This window comes from Temnothorax longispinosus, chromosome 10, assembly GCF_030848805.1.
Source record: "Temnothorax longispinosus isolate EJ_2023e chromosome 10, Tlon_JGU_v1, whole genome shotgun sequence".
Lineage (NCBI taxonomy): Eukaryota > Metazoa > Arthropoda > Insecta > Hymenoptera > Formicidae > Temnothorax > Temnothorax longispinosus.
The window spans coordinates 18,455,299-18,480,048 of record NC_092367.1 but is presented as its reverse complement, the minus strand read 5'-3'; the positions used below and the strand labels follow the sequence as shown (position 1 = coordinate 18,480,048).

General features: G+C 42.1%; 1 protein-coding gene across 14 annotated transcripts in view; it reads right to left on the bottom strand.

Moving 5' to 3' along the window:
- Glut1 (Glucose transporter 1) overlaps positions 1-24,750 on the bottom strand; it is a 36,567-nt gene that overhangs the window by 10,441 nt on the left and 1,376 nt on the right. For 3 of the 14 annotated variants that reach the window (XM_071791368.1, XM_071791373.1, XM_071791376.1), the window contains exons 2-13: positions 16,806-17,169; positions 14,544-15,285; positions 9,532-9,724; positions 8,954-9,064; positions 8,453-8,563; positions 8,194-8,354; positions 7,416-7,775; positions 6,958-7,189; positions 6,638-6,850; positions 4,548-4,772; positions 4,176-4,315; positions 2,645-2,674 (exon numbers count right to left, since the gene is read on the bottom strand). In XM_071791368.1, coding sequence (XP_071647469.1) covers positions 2,645-2,674; positions 4,176-4,315; positions 4,548-4,772; positions 6,638-6,850; positions 6,958-7,189; positions 7,416-7,775; positions 8,194-8,354; positions 8,453-8,563; positions 8,954-9,064; positions 9,532-9,724; positions 14,544-15,277 — 2,510 coding nt within the window. In that variant the 5' untranslated portion in view covers positions 15,278-15,285; positions 16,806-17,169. Of the gene's footprint in view, positions 1-2,644; positions 2,675-2,772; positions 4,316-4,547; positions 4,773-6,637; positions 6,851-6,957; positions 7,190-7,415; positions 7,776-8,193; positions 8,355-8,452; positions 8,564-8,953; positions 9,065-9,531; positions 9,725-11,297; positions 11,423-11,442; positions 11,579-14,543; positions 15,286-16,805; positions 17,170-19,501; positions 19,743-24,750 lie in introns of those variants that run through there. The other 11 variants (XM_071791370.1, XM_071791375.1, XM_071791369.1 and 8 more) reach the window with 10 other exon arrangements.

The following is a 24,750-nucleotide window of genomic DNA, read 5'->3' as shown; positions in this document are numbered from 1 at the left end:
CAGATGCATCCTACACGGACGAATAAAAAGAAAACGTTCAGCTTTTCCCTCTCTAACATATCTTTATTGTATCTCGAACTATCGCAGCCTCTACTAATCAACTGATGTCTCTAAAATGTACTGTACTCTCCGAATAGCAGTCAGAATCGGTAATCTCAACGATAAAACGACACACAAGAAAAATGTGATGTAATGTGATATAATCTATATCTAAGACAGAGATTCTAATCGAGAGCATAGCGTTATAAAGCCACTTCTTTTAAATTTATAAACTAATTTCAAATATATCAATTTTAATAGTGAACCATTATGTGTAAATTTTATAATCATTTTTCGCTGACTAAATAAATTGCTTGAGCTTTTCCTTTATCGCACGATAAGAGTATTCTACAGACCGATTGTACCGATATCGAATTGCACTAACTGCGGTCAACTAATACATCTCCTTCCCCAGCCTATAAATAGAACTGTAAAATAAAAGGAAAATTGAGTGACGCGAGTAACACAAGACTAGTTAAATCAGTTGTCTGAGATACAACTTAGCATAAACAGTTGCTTTAACATTGTTACAAGCTGCAGAGCGATCGTATTGTTAGTTTGTTATTCATTAAGCAAATCATATTACAGGCGAGTGAGTAAATTCATCAAAACACTTAGTATTTATGTCTTAAATTCTCCATCACCATTTCTTCGCTTCCGAAAGCTTTTCCTGCGATTTAATATAAATGTGTTAAAACGCGAGAAAGCTCACAAATGCATTACCTACGATCCAATATTAATTACCATCCAATTATAAGCACGATGACGTTACGCTGACACTTTTTAATTGGCTTGCCTCGAAACAAACAGATCGGAGAGACTTTCGCTAAATCATAATCAGCTATCGACTTAACTACCCTGACGGGTAAGGTTCCTATTTAAATTGTTGATGAATGTTTCGGCAAAACCTTGATCGAAATAAGAGTAAAAGGAAAGAAACCCGATGGGAACAAAAAATTCGTATCTCGTATACGAGTTTATCGAGAGCTGCACTGATCAAATAAAAGAAAACTTGTCAACTCCCACCGCAGAAATTAATTAAGCGCAATTATCGCCCGCGATGTTTACACGACGACGAACCGGCGATATAAAATGATGCAAAGCGGCGGTCTCTGCCACGTTCTCGCTCAGCTTCTGTCAAAATTAACTCTCCATTTTCAAGATCTCGATATAATTGATGGAGCTCTGACTCTTACCCAAACATCTCTGTAACTCTGTGTCAAACAATTGCAATGTTTTTAGAATCCTGAATATCGTTTCAAGAATTTTATCGAAAAGTATTAGGACTCAAATTGATTTTAATCGAAGTAAAAAAGTTATTTTTCGTGCAATGAAAATATGAAATTAACACACCATATTTTTGAGAATTCTATTTTCTAATCAGATCTCTTAGAGAAAAAGCCATAACTCTATTAATTGTATCGAAATTCCAAAAGGGGGACGTTAAGTTTACAGAAGCGTCTTGCTCGCCGGTCACAAACACGTTTGTGGTATCGTATCTCTTAACACAACTCAGGAATCACTTTGGTACGCCAAACAGTAACGTAAGCACTAACATGCAGTCGCACAGTACAGCGCCATAAACTCGTGCCAACTATCGACATAAAAACCGTTCCAAGACTCTGCCTGTCGCCGAAACATTTAACTGGGCATTGTATGTACGCTAAAAGGAGCATGCTGTAGAATACAAGGCTCCAGGAGGAAGTCAAGTGATCGGGGCTGTTATGTACGTGATCTCAACCGCGGCGTTACGGGTATACGCGGAGGCAAAAGTTTCCTCGTGTTTCCCGGATATGAGCGTGATTTATGCAGAATCGCGGATGTACGATCGAAAAGGTTGTAAACACGACAATTTATTCGAGGTAAAAAATAAGGTTCGCAAACGGCAGTGATAGAGTGCGGAATTATGCGGACATCGTCGGGGTTACCGCGGCGCAGATGTATGCACGTTACATATCGATTACATAATAGCCCTGACGAACTTTTAGAAACTGTGAAATGTATCTCCACAAAAGAAAAACGAATAATTTATATATGGTAACAACTTAAGTTCATGCAGCTATATGTATGTATATCTGATTCTCTTAGTCAGCCCGACTGATTACGCAATAAGACGGAGACTCGCATTAGCTGATAGTAAAGATGTTTCGACATGCCAGGCCCTTGGATTAAAGTCATGATAATCGCGTGGCCGGGGTCAGGATTATTTTTTAAACAGTTCAGCAGTCGTTCGTAATCGTGTCTCAACTCGATCGCGTCTAAAACGATGATAAGCGAAATAAGAATATGGTAAAACAAGAAGAGAATGTTTATTTCGATTTTTCTTCTGCTTCTCTCCTGTATTTTAATGCTTCCCGACATCTGTGAGAAATGGTTTTAAGCCAGCTTTTTGCAGAGAAAGATATTTTACTTGCACACTGAAGGATTACGGGTGTTTTTTTTTATTCAGCGCATAAAAAATAATCCCTCTTTTGGATGTAACTAGTGGTGTCTTTGGTCATTTATCTTCATGCAGTTAAATAGTAATCGGTAATATATGTTCGGTATAATATATCTCGTAACAAAGCCACCACAGTAACAGGAAATGTGTAGTAGCAGGACTCACCCATAAAGTCTGCTGTCCCGCAAGCTGCTCCTGCTCCGAATAACACAGAAAGCACAGTTACGATATATCGAACACAGTAGTCGGTCATCGTAGTAACGAAATACGGAAAATCAACGAAAATTATCCAGTTATCCAGAGAACCATGAAATAATCGATTTATTGAAACGATACATGTACAGTACGTTAAACAAACAGAATATATCCATTTGGCCTTGAAAATATAACAATAAGACGGCAAAATTTCCAACTCGCGACTCGAGATTGAGTAACTTGTCTCTTACACATAATTTTATTCGAGAGAAATGTCGCAATTAAAAGTATCGTCAGTAAAAAAATGAAATAAATCGGTGTTTCACATCACCGATTGTTTTTCTACGTAACACAGAGCAGATACGTTTTCACGCGATCCTCTCCCGGAAATCTAACGGAATGTCATTTGGGCTTCTAAGAGGATCAACAGCTCGAGATAGCTGATTTGTACTTCGTTCGCAATATTCCGCAAATGAGATGCTAAAATTACGTTCTGTGGCGTTTACACTTTTCAGAAACTAATAATAATCTACGGATGCTGCTCCAGTTTCTTACGCTTTTCTCGTACAATAATCTCGTTACATGATTCGCAATGTCGTGCACGTTATCTCTTTCTATTTGCTATCGATTAGTGTTGCGTCTTATTCGTAAGTATATGTAAAAATGTACGTAATTTCCTTGCAACAGCTTAACGGAAAAGAATTCGGAAATATCGGGATTTGCAATAAAGGTAAACCAAGCCCGTGACGAAACTTGAAGGCGAAAATTTACAAACTACTTTAGCTCGTACTTAAATATGTACAAATAACGTTCCCCGTATAAGTGGAACTTAATTTCCTCTCTCCCTAAAAAACAAAACTTTATCACAGTTCAACTCCTGTTATTGCTTCGAACAAGCAGCGAGATTGCATGCAAAAAATGCGTAGCGTAATATACTATCCCGGGAATATAGTATAGAGTTATAATACAATAGAGAGAATATATATACGATCGTATTAATAAATTATAAAATTCTTCCTTGAAGATTTGAGAAATCCCTATTACAAGTAACGAACATTTTTTTCGTTATCGAATATAGACGGACGGATGAACGTTCGGACGGATGTGATAACAGTACATTGTACACCAAGTACGGCATATAGGATAAGTTTATCTAATAAGTCTCTCTAATTCTCCCCTTTCCTTGTGTGCAATTAACGGTTGATAAATTGTGCGGTTATTAGTTCGAAAATGTGAATTTCGATTCTCTTACTTAACTTTCAAACGTACCCAATATGAGTCGAGTCAAAAATAAACGGGATACAGATTGAGGGGAGGGGGAGGGGCTATCGCGGATTTAAGCTATACATACGTATATACATGTATATATAGATATACCAGAGACCTCTTTTTGAAAGAAACTAAAGAGAGGCGGATGCAGAATATATCCAACTATGTATATAACATCTTGCTATTATGGTACGTACTGGGGAAGGTAATAATTTGCTTATGTGCTGCATACCTGTCGTTACCATGCCTGAATAAAGCTACAATCTCTTCGAATGTTTTATTCTTGGTCTCAGGAACCTTCTTGTAGGTGAAGATCCAGAAGACGGCTAGAAATCCACTGAACGGTAGGAACGTGTAGTTTTCAAGGGTACTCTGTAACACACAAACGCGCGCGTAGCAAGTTTATACCAAATCAGATCTACGCTCAATCTGATTATATCCTATACAACCTTTACGTTCTATAAAGTCCATAATAATCTTAATGTAGCAATTATAGCGGTTTTTTCGTTGCGCTCAATTATTTGCAATTATTCGATTATATAACCGTTCTATTATTTGCCTCGCGAATGGAGGAAATTTACTTAAAGGTAAATTGTCGTCTTACCTTCATGCTTGGAAAACAGATGCCAACCATAAAATTAGCCATCCAATTGACGAGAACCGCGATGGACATGGCGGCGGGTCTAGGGCCTTGCGAGAACAGTTCCGCCGTGATCATCCAGGGTATAGATCCGGGCCCCACGGCGAAGAACACGACGAAACACAGGGTCGACACCACCGAGATGTAGGACATCCAGTCGATCATTTCCTGCACATAGCCGAAGAACTCCTATCAGGCAGTAGAAACGTGTTCTTCTTTCCTGAGCAGCTGGAGGAGCCCCAGGAAAAAATAAACAAAAAAAAATACGGCAAGCCAGGAACTCAATAACTGAAAAAACTCGGATAACACATGTCGAACGTATACGTAATAATTTGTAATGCCACATGCGGTGCGCAGCTCAATCCTGTGTAATGAAAGGCATTGGCATTGACAAAGTGATTGCGGCAAAGTATTTTGTATAATGACGGAGTGCCTTGTTATATACAGTACAATCTCTCGTTAAGCGGTGAAGCACGCTGCTTTTCATGATGAGTGCCAGGATTTGCTTTGACCTCAATTAGAGTATAGATAATGCGATTAGTCGTACGCACGGAACATCCGTGTGTAGGTAGTCTCGAATCGAGATATCTTAATGTTCATTCGTTCGATAGTTCAATAATATATCTTTTCTTAAACAATTTTTCGCACGAGAAAACGACCGTCCTCGTAATTTCGATAGGAAGATGAGATGCAAATTTGTACGCGACGGCTCTTGTAATTAATGATAATTGACGGGAAAGCGAATTACTCTTTGTCGAATTCCGTGACTCATGAAAGTGTCGGTGCTAAACATTCAGCAGCTAAAGAACCGTTAAATTTTATCATAAAGGATATAATTGATATATATATGTGTTTGTGTGTGTATACATATTAGAGACTTTGCGTATAATATGTTAATTGTTGATGTAACGTGATAAAGAGTGACAGGTTTGAGCCAAGTAGAGAACATAGGCTGATTAATAAACGGGAAGTAAATATCTCCTCCAGACAGTCACGAAAGAGGTCGTTAGTGGTGAAGGGGAGGAGGGATGCGGATTATTAAAAAGCAGAACTACTAGTAAGCCAGAGTAACAAAACGGCGTGCGATATACGATACATGCGACACTTGACGTCTGCATTGCTATCAAATTTTTTTTCCGCGCTTCTATTATCGGTCGCTTAATCACGCGTTTAGATAGGAGAATCATTTATTAATGATAAAAACAATTGCTAAAAATATTCTTGTATCTTGAAAAATTGTTACGAAAGAAAAACTTACACACGTAAGGCACGTATACGTGTCCATGTATCGAGATATAAAATCTCTACGACGCAAGTGAAAGAAACGGCATGCGGGCAAAGGACGTGACTTATTAGCTACATGAATGGCGGGGAGAAATTAAAATGAGTCGATTCTGTGATGCAGATTCGTATAGATATTAATGGTGATTCTCACTGTCGGTGCAGTGCCGCACTCCAGCTGTGAACAAAGTGTTAAAATACACCTTTTTCGCCAAGGTGCATAAAGTGTCAAAGCACAGAGACGTAGCTACAATTCACGTTCTTTGTGATGCAATTTTCCTGAGTAAAGCACAGTTCTTAACAGTACGGAGAAGTATGAACAAATAAGTTCGTCATTGTCAATGAGATCTCCATCCCTTGTCAAATATTTTTCCAAATAAGTAGAACGTACGATAAATTATTCTTATTATACAAAAGCATCAAAATTTAAGTTAAAAGAAATCTTGTTTCTTCGATTTTTTTAAAGCTCTTCGAAGAGTCAACTTGAAAAATTCAATGCGAAAGTAAAATATACGTCCACGATTTTAAGATCTTCCAGATTCCTACGAATTCTGCACTTATAATTAATATATACAAGTCGTACTTTATTAATGAAAGATCCGTATCCATGATATTTAATTATCGTTCTTGAGACAACGCTGTGAATTGCCGAGTAGCAAGAAAATTCCAAAGTTAAATTGCCTGTTGCAGTTTAGCATTAAAATAATAAGTACGATAAACATAACGATAAATAATAATGAAGCTGATAAGAACGCGCTAAAATTTCAACTCACCTTTATGAGAAACGAAATTGTGATGAATATTGAAAAGATAAACATGCCACCGAGACCGTACAAGTGCAACGTACGCCTTCCTGTCCTATCCATGAGTGGGATAGACACTAGCGTCATACAAACCATGATGGCACCTATGCCAATGGTTGCAAACTTGGCACTCTCGTCCGTTAAACCAGAACTAGTGAACAGATTCGTGGAATAATAAAATACCTGGAACGCACAATAATTTTCACAATCAGATCGCTCTTTAAATAAAATTGTGATTAATGAAAACGAGAGGGAATACGCGCGAGTAATAGAACGAAATAGTTACTTACGGCGTTGATACCCGAAAGCTGCTGCGAAAGTTGCATAACCACACCAATAACGAGAGGTTTTCTTAAAGTTGGACTGCATATAAGCTCTGTCATCGATATCGTGGACTCAGCTTGTTGAGCTCGTTCCTCCGCTCTCATCTCCTCAATGTCTTCTTCTACTTGGTTACTGGCTCTCAACCTTCTCAAAGCTTTTCGAGCCTCTTCCTCCCACTGTTTAGTAATGAGCAAATATCTGAAATAATTGTTCTTCCATTAATAGACTGTGGTACCGCTTGTGTATGTTAATTATGAACGAAGAACCGTAGATACGTAGATACGTAGAAAATTATGGATGCGTATTTTGTTATCGTTAAATCCTTCGATCAGGCTCTTCTTAAGAGAAACCTACTTAAAAAAAAGCCGGGGAAACCAGATTTCTTTTAATTATCATTCTGATGTATATTATTTTCGACACACACCTTGGAGATTCCGGGCAAACTGGAAGCAGCAGTAGCTGTAGAATGGCAGGACAGATAGCTAGTCCTAAGAGAACGGGCCAACCCTCGTTTGTTCCAAGGATTTGCTCGATGCCCAGCACCTGGGAGACCAGGAGGCCCACCGTAACAGCGAGCTGGTTCACCGTGCCTAGGCCGCCTCTCAGGTTCAATGGCGCTATTTCCGATATGTACATGGGAACCAACGAGGTGTTCAAGCCACAATTAACACCGATGATGAACCGTCCAAAAAACAACATCTCGTACGACTCAGCGAGCTTCGTGAAACCCATCAGGCACGCCCCCACGATGCCCAGCACGTTGTTTAGCAGTAAGCCTCCCTTTCTACGATTCAGGGCAGAAGATCAATATTAATTTCTGTCTCTTTCCATTTTACGATTATGCAACAATTATCATTCTCTCAGAGATTTCCAAATTACGAAACGCGGCGTTACGAAATATCGAGATCTCAAAATCTCGGGTACTCGCAAGTCGTCGCGTCGCGTAAAAGATCCACGATGCGATCTCGCATACACTTGGTGCGAGACACTCTTGATTATTAAGAAGATTCTGCGTAATATCGAAACAAGTATATTTATTTATCAAAAATAGCGGTTTAAAAGATAGATTATGAAGGAAGAAAAAACGCTAGTATTCTAATTTTTTTTATGAAAATAACGATAGTATTATATAATTTGGAAAGCACTGGTCTCTCGTTAAAATCATGTGAAGCTAATGTGGTATTGCTGAACCAGGCACCGACCTGCCAAATCTGTTGGCAATTGTCCCTCCGCTGAAACCACCCACCATACCACCAATCGCGAATATGCTCACGGCCACGGAGTACAACGTCTTAACAGAATCATCCGAAATGTCCTCCCCATACCTATCCTTGTACACATCTTTCATAAAATTCTCTATATTCTGCAAACAGTTTGAACAAAATATATTATAAAAATGTCCGTTTATCAAAATTATTCTAGGCGCGTAGAGCCGTGACTTTACGTTAAGACTTTACGTACCACTTCAGGCGCGTTAATCACTCCAGTGTTGTATCCAAACTGCAACATCCCCAATACGGCTGCCAGTATCGCGTACGACAGGAAAAGCGTCAGTCCCTGGAAATACCCGGACTTATCGTTTACCTTGCGTATGAGATATAATTACCCCCCCCCCCCCAATGTACATGTATATTACATACACAACATTTAGTACAGCCACATATGTGATATAAATAATAAGAGGAAAGAAAGTGCTGCTAATGGGATGCATCGTAAATGCAAGATAAAATAAAAATACAAGAACGTATAAAGTTATTCCACAATTTTTATTAATAATATCGTACACGCAGTGCCGATGAAAATCCACATACATCTTTAAAGAAATAAAAATTATAAATTACCTAAAAAAAATTATAACACGCACACATACGCGATCATTCACGACATAGCAACTCAAGTTCTTAAAACATAATAAAAGTAAATAAAATTAAAAAAGCAACATTGTCTAACGCCAGAAGTCACCTGCTCCAAAAGCCTAAGTTTCCGCCGGTGGGAGTGTTCTTCCAGTCGATTCACGTACTCTCGTAATTCCTCTATCTCTTCCTTGACCTGCTGTACCGTATCTAGTTCTTGCTGCGAGTCAAGAAAAAGAACACCTCAAGTACTTCCGTACATACCAAATGCAATTTTTACATTATTGAACGAGTGGTAAAACACTCTTTCAATAACGCAAAGAATTTATATTCTTAGGCATTGAACTTTAATCTATGTAACTTTAATCTGGTCTCCTCTTGGTTACGCACACGTATTGATTTATCTACGGCGATTTATCTGCTCGCCTCTTACGCATTCCGAATTATCGCAATTTGATATATTAATATTATTATCCTACAATCTCCACTTTCAGATAATCTAAGCAAACAGTCCCTTCAAATTTTTTTTCTGTCAAGAAAAATTATGAGATCGCCTCGTAGTAATTTCTTTATCGTATTTAAATCTGTTAACAAACATCGCGTATTTTTTCATATTTAATATTAATATTGGTATAATTTTAGATCAGAGTATATAAATCGCAAAAAATAGACGCAGGTCAAGAGTACCTTAATCGTGACCATGTCCCGTTTCACCTCGCTGACCTCGCTCTGACAAGACTCCACGCTCTTCGTGAGTTCCTGCAGCTGCGTGCGGATCTCGCAGAGAGCGACGGTGGTCTCCAGCTGGCGGTCACCCCGCTGCAGCTCGTCCAGCTTGGCACTCAGGTTCATACTCATAACGCTGACCTGTTTCTGCAGACTGTCCCCACACACATAATCCCCGCGTGAATCTCGCTGATTCGTACGGGAGAGCGGATCGACAATATTGTCGAGCACACTGACACTAGACGTTCAAGGCTAGAGCTATTGCCTAAATATCCCTAAGATAAGTCCAACTGCCGAGCCTCTCCGCCTGGCGAGACCGTTTAGCGCGCGGCGCGTTTTATGTGCATATATGGTATCTATACCGCGTATACTTGAAATATGAGGATGCGGAGTTATGCGACGTTGTGCAGAATGAAAAGAGAAACGACTCGACAGGTGCAAAAGTGCGGAACACCTTCACCCCCGAGAGCTCGAAAGCGCGGCGAGCCGGCGTTAGCTCGGCAGCCATGGGGAATGTTGGGTAAATGTTGTAATATAATAATATACGTGAACAGATAGCTATGTATATATACATATATATAAATATAAAATATATGTATATATACATGTACAATCGGCTCTCTCTCTATATAGTATATATTTATATGTAATAAATATGTCAAATTGCAGGAAACGATAGCAGACAAAACACAAACGCCACTAAAAGCACGTCTAGGGTGTGTGTGGTGAGTGTGAAGGGTGATAGACACTACAGGTGGTATTATAGTACATAGTATATATATGAATATAAATATATTCTTCGCAGCTGTGCACATATTAGATGGAAGTTTGTGAATTCGCGTGTGTGTAGATATAAGTGCCTCAGTATTTGTTGAAAACGTCGGCGTGATACTCTCCGTCTGTGAGAAGTCTAGGATCTCGCGAACCTAACCGTATCGCCTTTGTATCACTTCTCTCACGTATGTAATTAGTTTTTTTTATCACCACGATGCATGAATGTGCAAGTGAGTGAAAAATGGCTGATATCTCGCACTCTACGTGTACAAAACGTATCGTGAAGGATCATGAGACTTTCGAACGATTCGGTAAATTGGCAAACTCATCGATCGATGTGCACAGCCAAGCAGAAAGGGTGACTTAAGATGATAATGTAATGGAATAGAGCGAGAGAAAGAGAGACCGAAAGTTCTTTTTTTTTCTAAGATATATGATGAATGATAGGTGACAGCAGAAATGAATGAGCACATGATTCGAAGGCGCGGGTAGATGAGACGGAAGGTAAATGACGTGGGAAGAAGATAGAGGGGTAACGGGCAGATATAGACAGACGGAAATATATACACTTATCAAGCAAAGGATTGCACCACCTCTCTAGTCGAATAAATGGGAAACGAAAAACAGATTTAAGAAAGGCGGGAGGAATCGAGGTACCGAAGATAAGCATCCAAGAATCGAGAACCATTCGAGAAACGCATTCATGAATGAGTGCAGCTAGTAATCTATGCATCCAAAGATCGAGAGATTGAGTATAATAATATCGATGCTTGATTGTAAATACTTTATTGCTTGAGAAGAAGCATAACCAAAAGTGGTACAATTCTATTTTTTGATATGTGTACATAAATACAGAGACAAGGGAGAGAAAGAGCAGGGTAGAGAAAAAAGAGAGATAGAGAGAGAGAGAGAGAGAGAGAGAGAGAGAGAGCAGTGATGATGTTGTCATGTACCTGGGAGGTAGGGAGACCATGGCTGTGTTCCGAAACTACAGTAGCCTCTATGCCTCCCCACTCACTCCTCTTGATTCAGTTTTTCGTCTTATTCTCACAGAGATCTATTTGTTCTTTGCTTTGTTCACACGACATATGTACGTACGTTGGATTATCCACCAAATCCAATCAATTGACTCTGAACTGCTTGTTGTCAAGTGGTTGTCCACAACGGTAACGTATACGGCGGGAGGGGGTATAAGGCCCGACGACGCCCGCCCCTGCCTCCTCTCTTATCTCACTCTGTAAAACTTTACCTAGTTTGGAAACACAGTCGTGGTTCAGTCATAAAAATCATGTCATAATGATATATTCGCTCGCATTTAGTAACCGTGACGTCCAATTCGCTTCTATATTATATATTATATTTAAAAAAAAAGAAAAAAAAGGAGACGGAGCCGTCACGTGTGAAAGAGAGAGACTTTCACACATCACCATGCGACGCACCGCCAGCTTACTCACCCCTGCCTAGCCGCCCGCGTCCACAAGCGAGCTTGCACAATTTGAATGGCCCATCACTTTATGCGGAACGAACAGTCGGCAAAATAATTTACAAAAAATCAGCATGACCTCATGAGTGTGATAAAGAGAACGAGACACGCACACAAATAAGTCACAGCGACGGCACATTGAGCGACAGAGTAGTAGTGCGTCGTCTTGCGAGGATCTACGACACGCGGCAGCAGCCCTTCGGGGGGCCGAGGAGGATCGTGCTCGTGATTAACTATTTGCGTTAACACAAAAGTGAGTGACTTGATTTGAGATGCTTGGAACGCACACAAATTGTTCCAGTGCAAATCGCAATCCATCTGTTATGTCAACAGATAGGATTTTTTTTTCTCTCTCATTTAGAACATTTTTTTTTTACAATTACGCGGGTAATTTCGTTGCAATCGCGATTCTTTTACCAATGGCATAACGGAATTTCATCGCGAGTCGCTTCGTTGAGAACTAATTGCCTGTGTCCCGGTACATGTATGCCGTATATATATTATATATATATATGTATAAACCGGATGCCATTACCGGTTCCCCGGTCTTTACTCCTCGTTTCGAGCTCTAGCTATTGCGGGCTTATTTGTGCACCTGACTTCGAGAGGGAGACATGATTTTCAAATGGAATGAGCAATCAGTGGTAAGCCTGCGAGCGCCGCAGCCAAAAAATTCAAGTAACAACGGTATATATCGGTAGTGTCTGATCATCGACTTGTTATGAGACCGAGAGTGTGTAGTATGTACAAAGAATAAGTTTAAGAGCGAGTGTGATTTATGTATAAATGATGAAATGGCATGGCACAAAGCCTTGCATTTGCATTCTCGGATACATAGAGAGTCTATATAAAAATAATAAGCGGGGAAGACGTCCGTTTCTTTCTTCTTTTTCCTTTTTTTTCCTCCTCCTCTTTTCTTTCTTTCTTTTTTTCGCCGGCGCGTGTTTGTCGTAAGGTAAAGGCACCGCCACTTAGGCCGGAATTACCTGGATGCATTTGCAACACAGTTAGGTTCTCGAGAGAACGATGTTTATGAAATGGTACGGTCGTAAAAGTCGTTTTCGTCAGCAGCAAAAGCTTATATGATCGATAAAATAAGTGTTATCGATTCGGGGGAGGCGGGGGGCGCACTTTAACACAGCGGACAAAAGAGAGCGAGGAGTGTCCCCTTGATTGGTATGCGAGTCTCGAGAGCTCATACACGCCGCTCTACCGGAGGTACTAAGCTAAGTTACTCGTGAGAGATTCAAAGGGCCAAGTCTCTCGTGACTGTTAACATTAGCACGATGGAGCCCCCATTATGCGAACCAGCGGACGAGCGTGTTGGAATAACCGAATTCAGCGATAACAAGAAAGTACATTTGATATCGGGTGAACGAAATAATTATTCATATACCGACTAATTTGCTTTCTTCCCCTGAATTGTATTCGCCAGAGAATTGCTCGTTTTCCTCGATTATTATAACGCACGTACAGTTCTTCATAATTTTATTAGACGAGAAACGCGCCCGATTGTGTGTCGATCGAGGTTTAAAAATATGCGACTGTATAAACTTCGGTCAAAGGAACAATATTAGAAATAGAGCAGATCGAAAATAAATCACTCGGGAGCTGAACGTTCGAATAATGGCGATACTCTATCATGCCAGGTGAGATTTAGGCGATAGGTATAGAGACTAAAAAAGAAAAACTTGCTACGCTTCACTCGTCATGGAAAGAGTAAAGTATTTCTATACAAGACCCTAAAAAGAGGTCACTACTAATGTGAAAGTCAATACAGAATTCTAAAGGCTAGACTATGTTAGAATAATATTTTAAATAGAAATTCTTGAACATTCGCTCGCAACATTCGCGGCGTTAATCCTCCACGACCGCCGTTGTAGAAGAAAAGAGATTATGTGCAACACCGAAAATTCAATTACCTTACTACATGTTATTTTTGGGCCGTAAGAAACCCGTGTCCGGTCGTAGAAGCTTAACGTTTCAACTGGCACGAACAATGCGGAATACTGGTAAGCTTTTAACCATTTGAATCTGATTTTAATAGTCGTAAGTGGGATATTTTTGCAAGAATCGCGAATAGCTTGCAACGTTATGGTCGCTGACAGGAATTGGCGAAGTGCGCGATGGCACAGGTCCTTCGCAAACTTCTATCGGCGCTGCCCAACGTCCGACAATCCAGATAATTCTTAGAGACATCGGTGGCGACGCCAATTGTTCTCGGATAACGTAATTCGTGTTTTAACATCGGGTTGTTATAAAAGCTTTGTTGGTTTTTCGATGATTACATGAGCCCGGAATAATTACATAAATCAGCAATAATAGGCCATTTCATGGATAACTATCCTTTAGGATAACATAAAACCTTGAATTTTTCTTTTTATAATCGTGAGAAAGCAGGGCGATAACATAATTGGATTGTGCATTACAGATTTATAGATTCTCTCGTTTCTCATAAAACGAGAGAAGAGAATCCAATAGTAATTATCGTTTCATCCAACGGGTTCTTATCGAGAGAGATCAACAAAACTTCGAACAACGATTCTTCTTCCTCCTGGCGTAGTGTGGTGCGAAAGTTGTTTCGATAACGCGATAACCGATGATTCAGAGTGGTGTACACCGACAACTGAGGGATTGAGGACCGAGAGAGGGTGAGAGGAGACTCGTCGTCTACCGTCTACTTCGCGGGAGGGGTGCGCGCGTACGTAGAACGTACCTTACGAGCAACTCCCGTAGAGTGGCTTCATCGTCCTCCTGTACCTCTTCCTGCGTCTCATTACTGTACGAGCCGCGGCTAGGGTGATGATGGCGGTGCTGCCTGCCGGTCGTCCTGCCGCCGGGGGGATATTGGCCGTGTGGCCCGTGTTGGCCGTGATGATGGTGATGGTAGTGCGCCGCCGAGGCGTTGGTGCTGGCCGAATGCAAGTACCGGGCGACGGTGTTGGTAGCGCTCGCTCGCCCCCTGGTCAGCTTGTGGCCGGTAGCCGCAGGAGGCGGCAGTACGGCGCCTGTACCGGGCTCCACGTGACTTCTGCGCGCGGCATAGCGCTCCTCCTCCACCCTGACGACGATGTCCCGCTGGCGCGCCCGATCCGACGGCCGCCGATCGACCGAACCGCTGCGTGATCTCGCGCCGCCGTCGGTCCTGCTACGGGGGATGGTACCACCCCTGGCGACGACGACGACCTCCTCCCGGACCGATTCACCCCAGAAGTCGCTGCTATCTCCAACCTGTACCCCGAAGTCGAGGCTTTTCCTGCTGCCGCCGACGTTCTCCTCCTCCTGCTGCTCTTCCTCCTCCCCCTGCTGCCCACGGGCGGCACCAGCCGGCCGGTCCGTATCCTGGGACCGGCCCGGGATCTCCTCGTAGAGACACTCCGAATCCTGATCCGTCGCAGTCGCGCTCTGCCACAACTGGTTTATTGGCTTGAAGCCGCGTGAATCGGCCATCGTTCAAGCTGCGCCCAAAGACAGAGACGGAAGCCGTGACACAGACTGGCTCTCGATCTCGCTCTCCTCTTTATCTTTTTTTTTATCGTTTTTATCGTTTCGCTACTTTCGCTTGTGCGCCCGTGCGGTACAATTAACGATTCTATACGGTGCCGGTGGCGACTCTTTTGTGACTCGCAGCGGTCGCTTGTCTGCGATTATTCAAAAATTGTAATACAGACTTTTGCGAGACGGAGCCAGCAAAATGCGCGATACAGCGAAAAAACAATATCGCGTATCGCGGCGGCATTGATCTGCGTATATTCGTAGCGCGCTGTAAAAGCAATGCGATACGGAATATTTCGATGATAGCGATACTTGGTTAATTGGCAAACTGTCGGCTCCAGCTCGGCGTTGCCGCTCTCTTGAAAATTAAATCTCGCAGAGTATCTGTAACGCATCCGATGGGCACGCGCGTATTAATTAATAAAAGGAGATATGTGCGCCCGGCAACGGTCGTCTGCGACGGCAGACGACACGAAGGAATAATTCACGGGGAGTTTACGCGTGGCAATGCGCATACAAAATAAGCAGCAGCACGTGCTGCTGCTACCGCTGCTGTTGCTGCTATCGCTGTTGCTGTTGCTGTTGCCGTTGCCTGCGGGCAACTTTCGCTCGCGTTACTAATAATACGAGACGTCGAGCGAAGTAAAGGATAACGGAAATAATAGCGTTTGCCTTCCAAAGTACGATCCCGGCGGAGCGGAAGTTGTCCCCCGCCCGTAGGGATGTAGACGGAAACAAACTAAACTCATCACATTCGGACGGCCGCTAAGTGATTTGCAGCGACGAGGACGGGAGATGGGAGCCGCGAACGGTGTCGCCTGTAGGCGAATTACGAGGGGGGCGAATCGCCGTCCTAAGAATGCACCGCGGCAGTTAACTCCAATGTAAACGCCCCTATTTTCTAGACGCATTCGATTGCACGTCGCGCAATATCGAATGTCACCCTCGAGTGTTTCGAGAGAAAAAGGGCGATATCGTGCGAATAACAATATAAGCGGTCATTACGAGTAAAAACATTCTCGACTCCGAGAAATATTCTTCGGTAGCCACGGCGGAGGATTTTGGATTCGGAGATGTACGAGCTTTGCGAACGGTGATAAGGAAACGGGAGTGAATTATCGTGTAGCAAGGATTGCCGTGGTGATGGAAGTCCATAATTTGTAAGGTCCACTTTACAGGGGCGAGCAGGGCTTCATATTTAAAGAGGACAAATTACGGACTTGGTGACTCCACTCGCGCTTTAAAACTTTCGCGTAATGATTCAACGTCAGCCTTTTTTATTTTTTAATGACTATACGAAAAATAGCCCTGTTACGAACAGATAGTGCATTACGAAATAAACGTAAGGTTTCGCGGAGAGATTTCCGTGCGGAACCGTACCGCGTTTTACTCGTAATGACCGATATGTATTGTATTGGCGGTACGCGGAACTTTCTCTCTCCGAAACAGGCCATCTATCATAGATGAAGAAATACAGACTCACCTTCACAAGCAAGAATTCGCAAGCCATTGTGCCCGGCGATGATATATCACGACACGACTCGTTTCGTCTCGCACCTGCTCCTTGCCTCGCTCACGACGAAGAAAGAACTCCGTGGATCCGATCTATCAGCTATCGAGAGATCGCTTCGCGACGTAACGGCGGGAGGGGACGGCGAAACAACACGGGGAGAGGATAAAGAGGGTGTAGATCCACGGACGCGGATGTGAAACGCCGGGTACGGTGGAAATCCCAATTTCTACCGCGGGTACGGAACACCAACGTATCACGTCTTCAGAGGGGCCCCCCTTCCTCCGATCGATTGGATTTGTATCGGGCTCAGTACAAGGCGGCGAGTACTAGGAACCTGTAACAAACGAGCAAACCATTAGCTTCGCCAGGCCAAGACTGTCCCCTCGAGTGTCTCGTCGATTATGTATCGTCGATTAGGACGCGATAACGAAATCTGATATACGATTATTAGCTCGGACTCTAGCACCGACACTATTATTAATATCTTTTAACGTCTCAATTTCTTCGACGCGACGATTATCTATACGCGAGAAGAGAGTGACATTAAGATAGCAATAGAGTTTAATTTGATTAAACCAAATTATAAAACTGAAAAAGAAAAAAACCGTTGCGACTCGTCTAGGTATTCTTGGTAACGCGCTAGTTGGAAAGGATAGCGCCGCTTCTAAGGTACGTCAGAATGAGATAAAAATCGTTATCTAAAGTTGAGCTATAGACAATTTCCAGCTGAAACGTCAGCTGGAGTTTTACCGCGGCTTAACGCATCCTATAGCTCATTCTAAAGACAGTCTTTAGAAATGACATAAAATCAATTAATCGGTTAAATTCAAGTAACGTTTATGGAAACATCAGCCTCTCTTCAGGCTCGCAACTCCGTCTTCGTATAATAATTTTATTCAGAAATATTTCTGTGAGTTTTGTGAAAAATTACACATAGAGCAAAGAAGAAAGAACACTTCTTTGCTCTTCGATTGGAAGCTGCACAATTCCAGGGTCTTAGAAAGTCACTATTCGTTCTTGACGACGCACGAACTTGTGATCTGGAAAGCAAACTGGAGAGAGAAAAATACGGACAGAGGAATTTTTTATAAATCCATGAACAAGTAAAGAAATCATTGGGGCGGGAAGATCGCATCTGCAACACGATCCTGACCGTTGTGAAATTTTCCACCGTTTTCCGTGAAACGTGACATAAGACTACAATCTTTTAACTGCGTGCAGACGCGATTGCATTTAAAATTACATATTCCATTGATCGGGTAATTATTCCGTGTATTTCCTCGTGCCTCTACTTCGATTTCTACGACGGTATAGTCAGCTGCGATATCTCTAACTCTGATAATGTAGTTAATCTCCAGACTCTTCCTTCGTCAGATCTTACAGAATCATTTATGCCAATATACCTGTCGATATACCGTATCGCAAATTTTAAGTCCCCAAAAGATTGATTTGAATTAGAGATCGTCACTACGTGAATTCCGCCGCGATAAAATTGTTGGGCTAGAGATTAGACAACTAATGATGTAGACCAGACATGCACGAATTTCGATATGACCTTATCGACGCGGTGTCAAGTCGAGGCTTCGGAATGCGTCGGCGTTCGACTTGGTTGGATTGCATCGTCCTCGCCCATGAATAATGTACCGAACCGTCGCTTTAAGCTTTAACACAACCATGAATAACCGAATCGGTCGAGCGGGACAACGAAATTTCTGAAGAATATAGAATTGGTGCACGGTAATATCCTCCTGTTAAAGTATTTTTTTGTTTTATTCCGTTTCTAGTAATGTCCAGTATGTAAATGAATAATGAACAATACGCATTGGTTGTTTAAAAAAGGCGTCCGTTGTGTGACAATTTTCCCACGATAGAAAATCGCATACGATTCACTCACTGATCAAAGTTTATTTAACCGTATAAAGCTTCCGGGCGTAATCAAGCGATTTCACAGAGAACAAGGGAAAACGATAAACACGATTTAATTAGTGGCATGGAATGATACAAATACTCTGGTGTGTTCTTTCTCTCTCTTTTATTGCTTATGTAATTAATTACTTATTTCCGGCGTTAAGACTCAATTAGCTGCGCGATATAATCGTCCCGATAACAGAGCAAATATGTAAAAATAGCCGGCATCATGCCGACATGAAAGATGATGTGAATACTTTATGACATGTCTTTATCACGTCGCTACTTGAAGTACATGTCACCGCGTAACCGAATTTTACGATTAAGATAAAGAATCGATTCGAAATATTGATTTTTATCATCTATTTATTAATACGTAAAAGTCGCGAAACAAATATACATGTTACTCGTACATGTAAACGATGTAACGATATTTTTTCAAACGTTGTAAACAACGTATTCTTTTTCTGATAAAGTATAATAGATAGGACCTACACAACACACGTTCGTCTTATCAACACTTTTACCTAGTTCAAAGTAATGCAAGTAATCATATTGCATACGTAATATCGAACCATATTGTATTGAAATTTCTGCTACATGATAAAAATTCTGTTTCAGGAAAAATCTACGTGGTCGCGAAAATTCCGGCAGCGTTCACCGATCAGAAAACCTGTTTACAACACTGACACACGCACAGTCGCACAGGTCGCACAGTAGGTTTCTGTTATGATGATCTACAAACAAGACGCTCTCACCTGTATCGGACTCGTCGTTTATTCGCATCCTAGCGAGAACATAGAAAATGTCCGGCGGTACCGACGACGACGCGTGTTTACGAGATGGTAAGCTATACACTTTACGTCGCGCACGCGGGATCGAGCTGCAAGTGCATCGAGCGCGAATTGCTGCGTGAAACTGAAAAGCTCGTTGTCGCTCGTTGACGCGACGCGACTCCGAACTGTACTGGACTGAAATTTATTCGAATTTCTCTCTTTGTCTCTTCCCCTGGTTCCCGTCTCGGTTTCTCCTACCATCGGGTCACGTGCAGTCACTTTGCTTTTATCTTCGTTCGACTAGCAGTCGCGCACAGCTTGTCCTCCTTTCATGCTGTCTCCCACCGTCGCTTTGCGTCAAGGTTTGCGCGCGCTAAACCTGACGGATCTCTCTCTCTTTCGCAGTTTCCGCGATATTTCGCAGTCGTGCTTGAAGATCAAACGCGTAGTATAGAAACGCGCGAAAATACTGGGTGTTCGGAAAACAATCGTGCAGCCGATTTTCTACAATGTTTATTAATTCTTTATTATCCTAGGTCAATTCGGTACGATATGTGATAGTTTTTTAAGCAGTTAACGATTATACTAATTAAATATATTTTTTTTTAATATTTGACAGAAATTCAAGCAAAGAAGTTAATTATTATGTCAGCTAATGATAACGTAAAAATATAGAATACTTATAATACTGATTTTTTTTGGACTGCAGTGTTAAAAAAAATGCACGTGAAGTAAATTCTTTGAAAGTCTTTTTTCTCCGTGAAAACACAAGCTTCCGTTTGACGAATCAAATCGATTCCGTTTCAAAATATTTCTGACATATGTTATAAATAATTATAAATTAGTTTTCAGTGTGATTGCTGAACTGATTTAATCAAATATTTTGAATCAAGCATTTTTCGCGAATTAATTTTCAATGTGATTCCTGAACTCCATTTAATTAAGCATTTTTCGACATGTGCTAACAAGAACTTCCATTCATTTTCTCGAGTCTTGCTTGAATACACTGTGAGAATTTCGCTGCGCGTTTTATAAACGGCCTGTATAATGTGCATCATTATGCACGCGCCGTAATGTTGATTTTTCATGTGCTCTATCTCTAGTCATCAGTTCTATATAGACGGTATTACTGCATAAATTAGCTTTGCTTCTACGGATTTTGTGTGGAAATCTAGATGTATTGGCGTAAGATTTATTATGTCATGTTAAAATTAAGAGAAGAATTTTTACTTTTTTTTATTATATCAGAAAAGTAGATAAAAATTATAATAGCGTTTAAAGTAAATTATTATAAAAATAAGAATATTTCCTTATCCTGCTAAGAACCATGAATCACTGAAGCAATTTTTAAAACCAGTATTTTAGGAAAAAATATTTGGACAAATTAGGGATAAATTTTTTTAGGAAGACCGTTCTCACAACTACTTAAACTTTAGCCTTAAGTATCTTAGTGAATAAATCTGAAATTAAATTGCACTAAAGATTGTTTGAAATTAGACTACAAATAAGTTTTTACAGTTTATCTAAGCATCGTGAATTTAACTCGTGAAAAGTTCTTTACACCTTTAATTAGCTAGTTTTATCTATTAAGGAATAATCTACTTTAAACTGGCCAAGATCTACGTTCTTTATTGGTTTTTGGACACTGTGTAGAAAAAAGCTTTCCGACGCGAACAGTTTAAAATAAAGTCCTTTGCTCACGCTCCGACTGACGGCTACAACCCAGATCGGCACTTATACTGTAATGACCTTAACAAACCTCATTCCGAGCGTGCCTCGTAAATGTCACGAGTGTTAATTCATCCGCATTGGATGCAGCGTGGCTTGTAAAAAAAAAAAGAGTATTACGCCGTCCCCTCTCATAATCGCAAGCTTCGATGAAATTTAATAACCGCTCGTTACCGCGAAGACGGCGAGAAATGTCTGCAATGTGATCACCTCGAGAAGAGACGCGATGTTACAAGGGAACAGAATTTATACTTGGATGCGAATGCAGCAGGGAAAGAAGAAAGAAGGCGCCCCGGCGTGTCGCTGCGGAGATTCTCGCGATGCATCTTCGGCCGCGACGCCGGCCGACAAGTTTTAGCCGCGGATTCGCAAAGTTCACGGCGCGAGACGCGACGGAGGTAGTCCTCCGCATTTGACGAACGCGTGCCCGCGACCTAGTTGCCCCTCGGTTTAGCCCCTCGATCATCCCCAAAGCCCGAACTTTTCATTCCCGCGACACTCCGCATGCACGACCAGCACGACCCGGTGCCAATTTCGTGTCTTCGTCCTATTCATGCGCTCTTTTCTTTACTGCTCCTAATACACATCTCGCCCGAGAAAAATGTCGACTGTACCGATTTATTACATACGTCGTACCTTACCGGTTGTAATAAGGACTCGGTAACTGCTGTTCGCTCGTATGAAGTAAATATCACGAACTTTAATTCATAAACACGTCCAGCTACAGATCAAGCAGAAGTATAACGCGATCCTATCTTTTTTAATTACAGTTTTAATAATAAAACGTTATCCCTCTCTCTCCCTCTCTTTCGTAACGTCCACACGAAATATTAACACTTAAAAAGGAATAGAATTTTGAAAGAGGGCTAGAGACAGCCTATCTTTTGTTATAAATATATAATTTTTATTATGCACGTTATGTGAACAGAATGCAGGAAGTGGTTCTCGTTTAGACAAGAAAGTCGTGCGAAGGATCAATCTCCTTCTCGAGGCAATTCTTGCGGAATAGCTCTTTCACTCCTGCCGTTTATGTCGCGGCTCCCTAATGCACAAACCACACGCGACAAGTATTAATCAATCCCGCTGCAATAATTTTGTCCGAAAATATAACGAGTTTCATCGCGCATCTCAAAAGCGCATTTCCTCCCTCGAATCAGAAAGAGAGCAGTCTTCATTCCATACCATCATCAAGATTTGTCCTACTCCGTTCGGTGCATTAGGGGCTACGCGGTAGAGACTACGTAGCATTAATGCATACGTAATGCATTAATACGTTGGTGAAGATGCATGTGCATCTATAGACGCGCCGTGGTAATCTCGTATCGACGAACGAAAGCCCGGATTGTTACGGTATTCCAGTGACCCATCTCGAGCGCCGCGAAAGCCGGAGCAGCCGCTGATATGACTAACGAGATTAACGTCTCGCGCGTCATTAGCTTATTCGGTATGCCCCTTAGATATTATCATTTCGTTTCGCCCCATTATACGAGGATATACGCCCGGGAAAGCGTGTCGCAGATGCGCGAGGAAGATTCTTCACGCTGACGTATCGGTCGGGATGAGGTTTTTCCGAAGCTGAAGTAACGGAACGATGGCACGTACCGCAAATAAAATAAAGAATGAGAACTCTTCGCGGGACCCTAAATTAATAATTTTCCGGAAACCCCCGGCGGAAGGATAACCGAGCAAGGAGTTGTTATACATTTTTTAAAGCGTATGAGCGGCCATATATCTTGGGAGATACTTGCGGAGTGAATACGCCCCTTTTCGAGCGGTCAAATACTTTCATGAGTGCCTTGAAAAATTGACAAGCGTTTCCGAGATGAATTATTCTATGAGGCTTTTCTTTAACGGATAATAGCTTGGAAACTGAAATATTAACGTTCGCGCGATAATGCTCCCAAAATCAACGAAAAACGAATCCGTAGCGTTATTCCACGCGAAATTTATTCATTCGTCGTTCAAGCTAGGATGAATTTTTTTTTATTTTAACAGAATCCTCTGATTTGCGATTACGTGATATCGAAATGTCGAAATTTAGGACGTTGAAAGCGATGACCTCTCTACAATTTTGCTAAGGAAAAATTGACTCCGACTAAAAGTAGCGGAATGCGTAGCGTTATTCCTCGCGAAATTTATTCATTTGTCGTTCGAGTTAGGATGGATTCTTTTTTTTTATTTTGACAGAATCCTGATTTGTGCAACTACGTGATATCGAAATGTCGATATCTAGAACGTTGAAAAGCGATGACCTTTCTCTTTCTCTCTCTCTCTCTCTCTCTCTCGACATTTTTTGCTAAAGAAAAATTAACTCCGACCAAGAGCCAATGCTATATATCGATTGTCTGCCAATTCTAGGACGTTCTATAGATCCGCCCATGAAATAAGAACGCTCCCTGATACGATCATTAGCCGGGAACTGACGGGTTGCCGAGCCGCCGGGTTAAAAATGAATCCTCGCACCTGGGGCACCACGGCGAGCGCCGCGAAATTCCGAGATTTCTTCGTACATTCCCGAATCTCATTAAGCAACATCGGTGGGAGTCACGCGAGCGAGGAGAACGCGATTCGGGGACTTGGAGCGCGAATTCGAGCGCGGTGTAGAGCCCCAACCTCGGCGTCGCGACGCGCCGCGCCGGGTGGAGTTCCGGTCTCGGCACTGCTGCAACGTTGGCGGTAGAACGCATCGTGTCCGGACTCCGGGTAACGCGATCGTCGACGTTTATTCCACAAGGACGTGCTCCCCGCGAAGGAGCCTCCAGTCATTTTGCGATGCGTGTGCATCGAATAATGGGGATAGATCCTTCGACAAATTTAGAATCGAATTTTCCTTGGCAATTGTCTTCGCAGCCGAGCCTCCTAATTCTGTTAGAATAAAATTCAAATTGATCGATGGACAACACAGTCATTTATTTGTGCACATTTTGAAACGGTTTATAAATTATGCTTACGGGACTTTGTGCAAGCAAGTAACAAGTTTTACATAACAAACGTGATTTTCACTCTCGCGGGAGCCTCTAATAATCGCGCGGAGAGAACGTTAAAATCTGGATTGTACGAAAGATCGCCGCTACGAATTTGTATTGCGGGATCGAAATCGGAGGATACTTTCGACAAATTTCAGGGGGAAAAAAAGCGGAAAAGGGAAGGAAAGTGCAAGACGTGTGCCGTCGTGTACGGGAGGGGTAGCGAGGGGTGCGTTCGTGCTCGTCGTCCGTCCGCCCGTCCGCGAGTCGAACTCAACCCTCGATGGCTCGCTCGCTCGAGTCGACTCGAACGCGCTCGAACGAGGGTAGGGTCGCGGCAGCAACCCCTCGCGCATTTCCCTTCGACGACTGGCAAACTCCCGTCGCTCACGTTACTCGCACGGGAGCACGAAGGCACAAATCTCCGTCGTTCTCCTAGGCCGATCTTGCGAGCGCGCCGCACGACGTTGCGGACGTCTTGTATTATCGATTGACGAAAGTTATGTGGAGGGACTCGCCGCCGGGGCACGACGATCG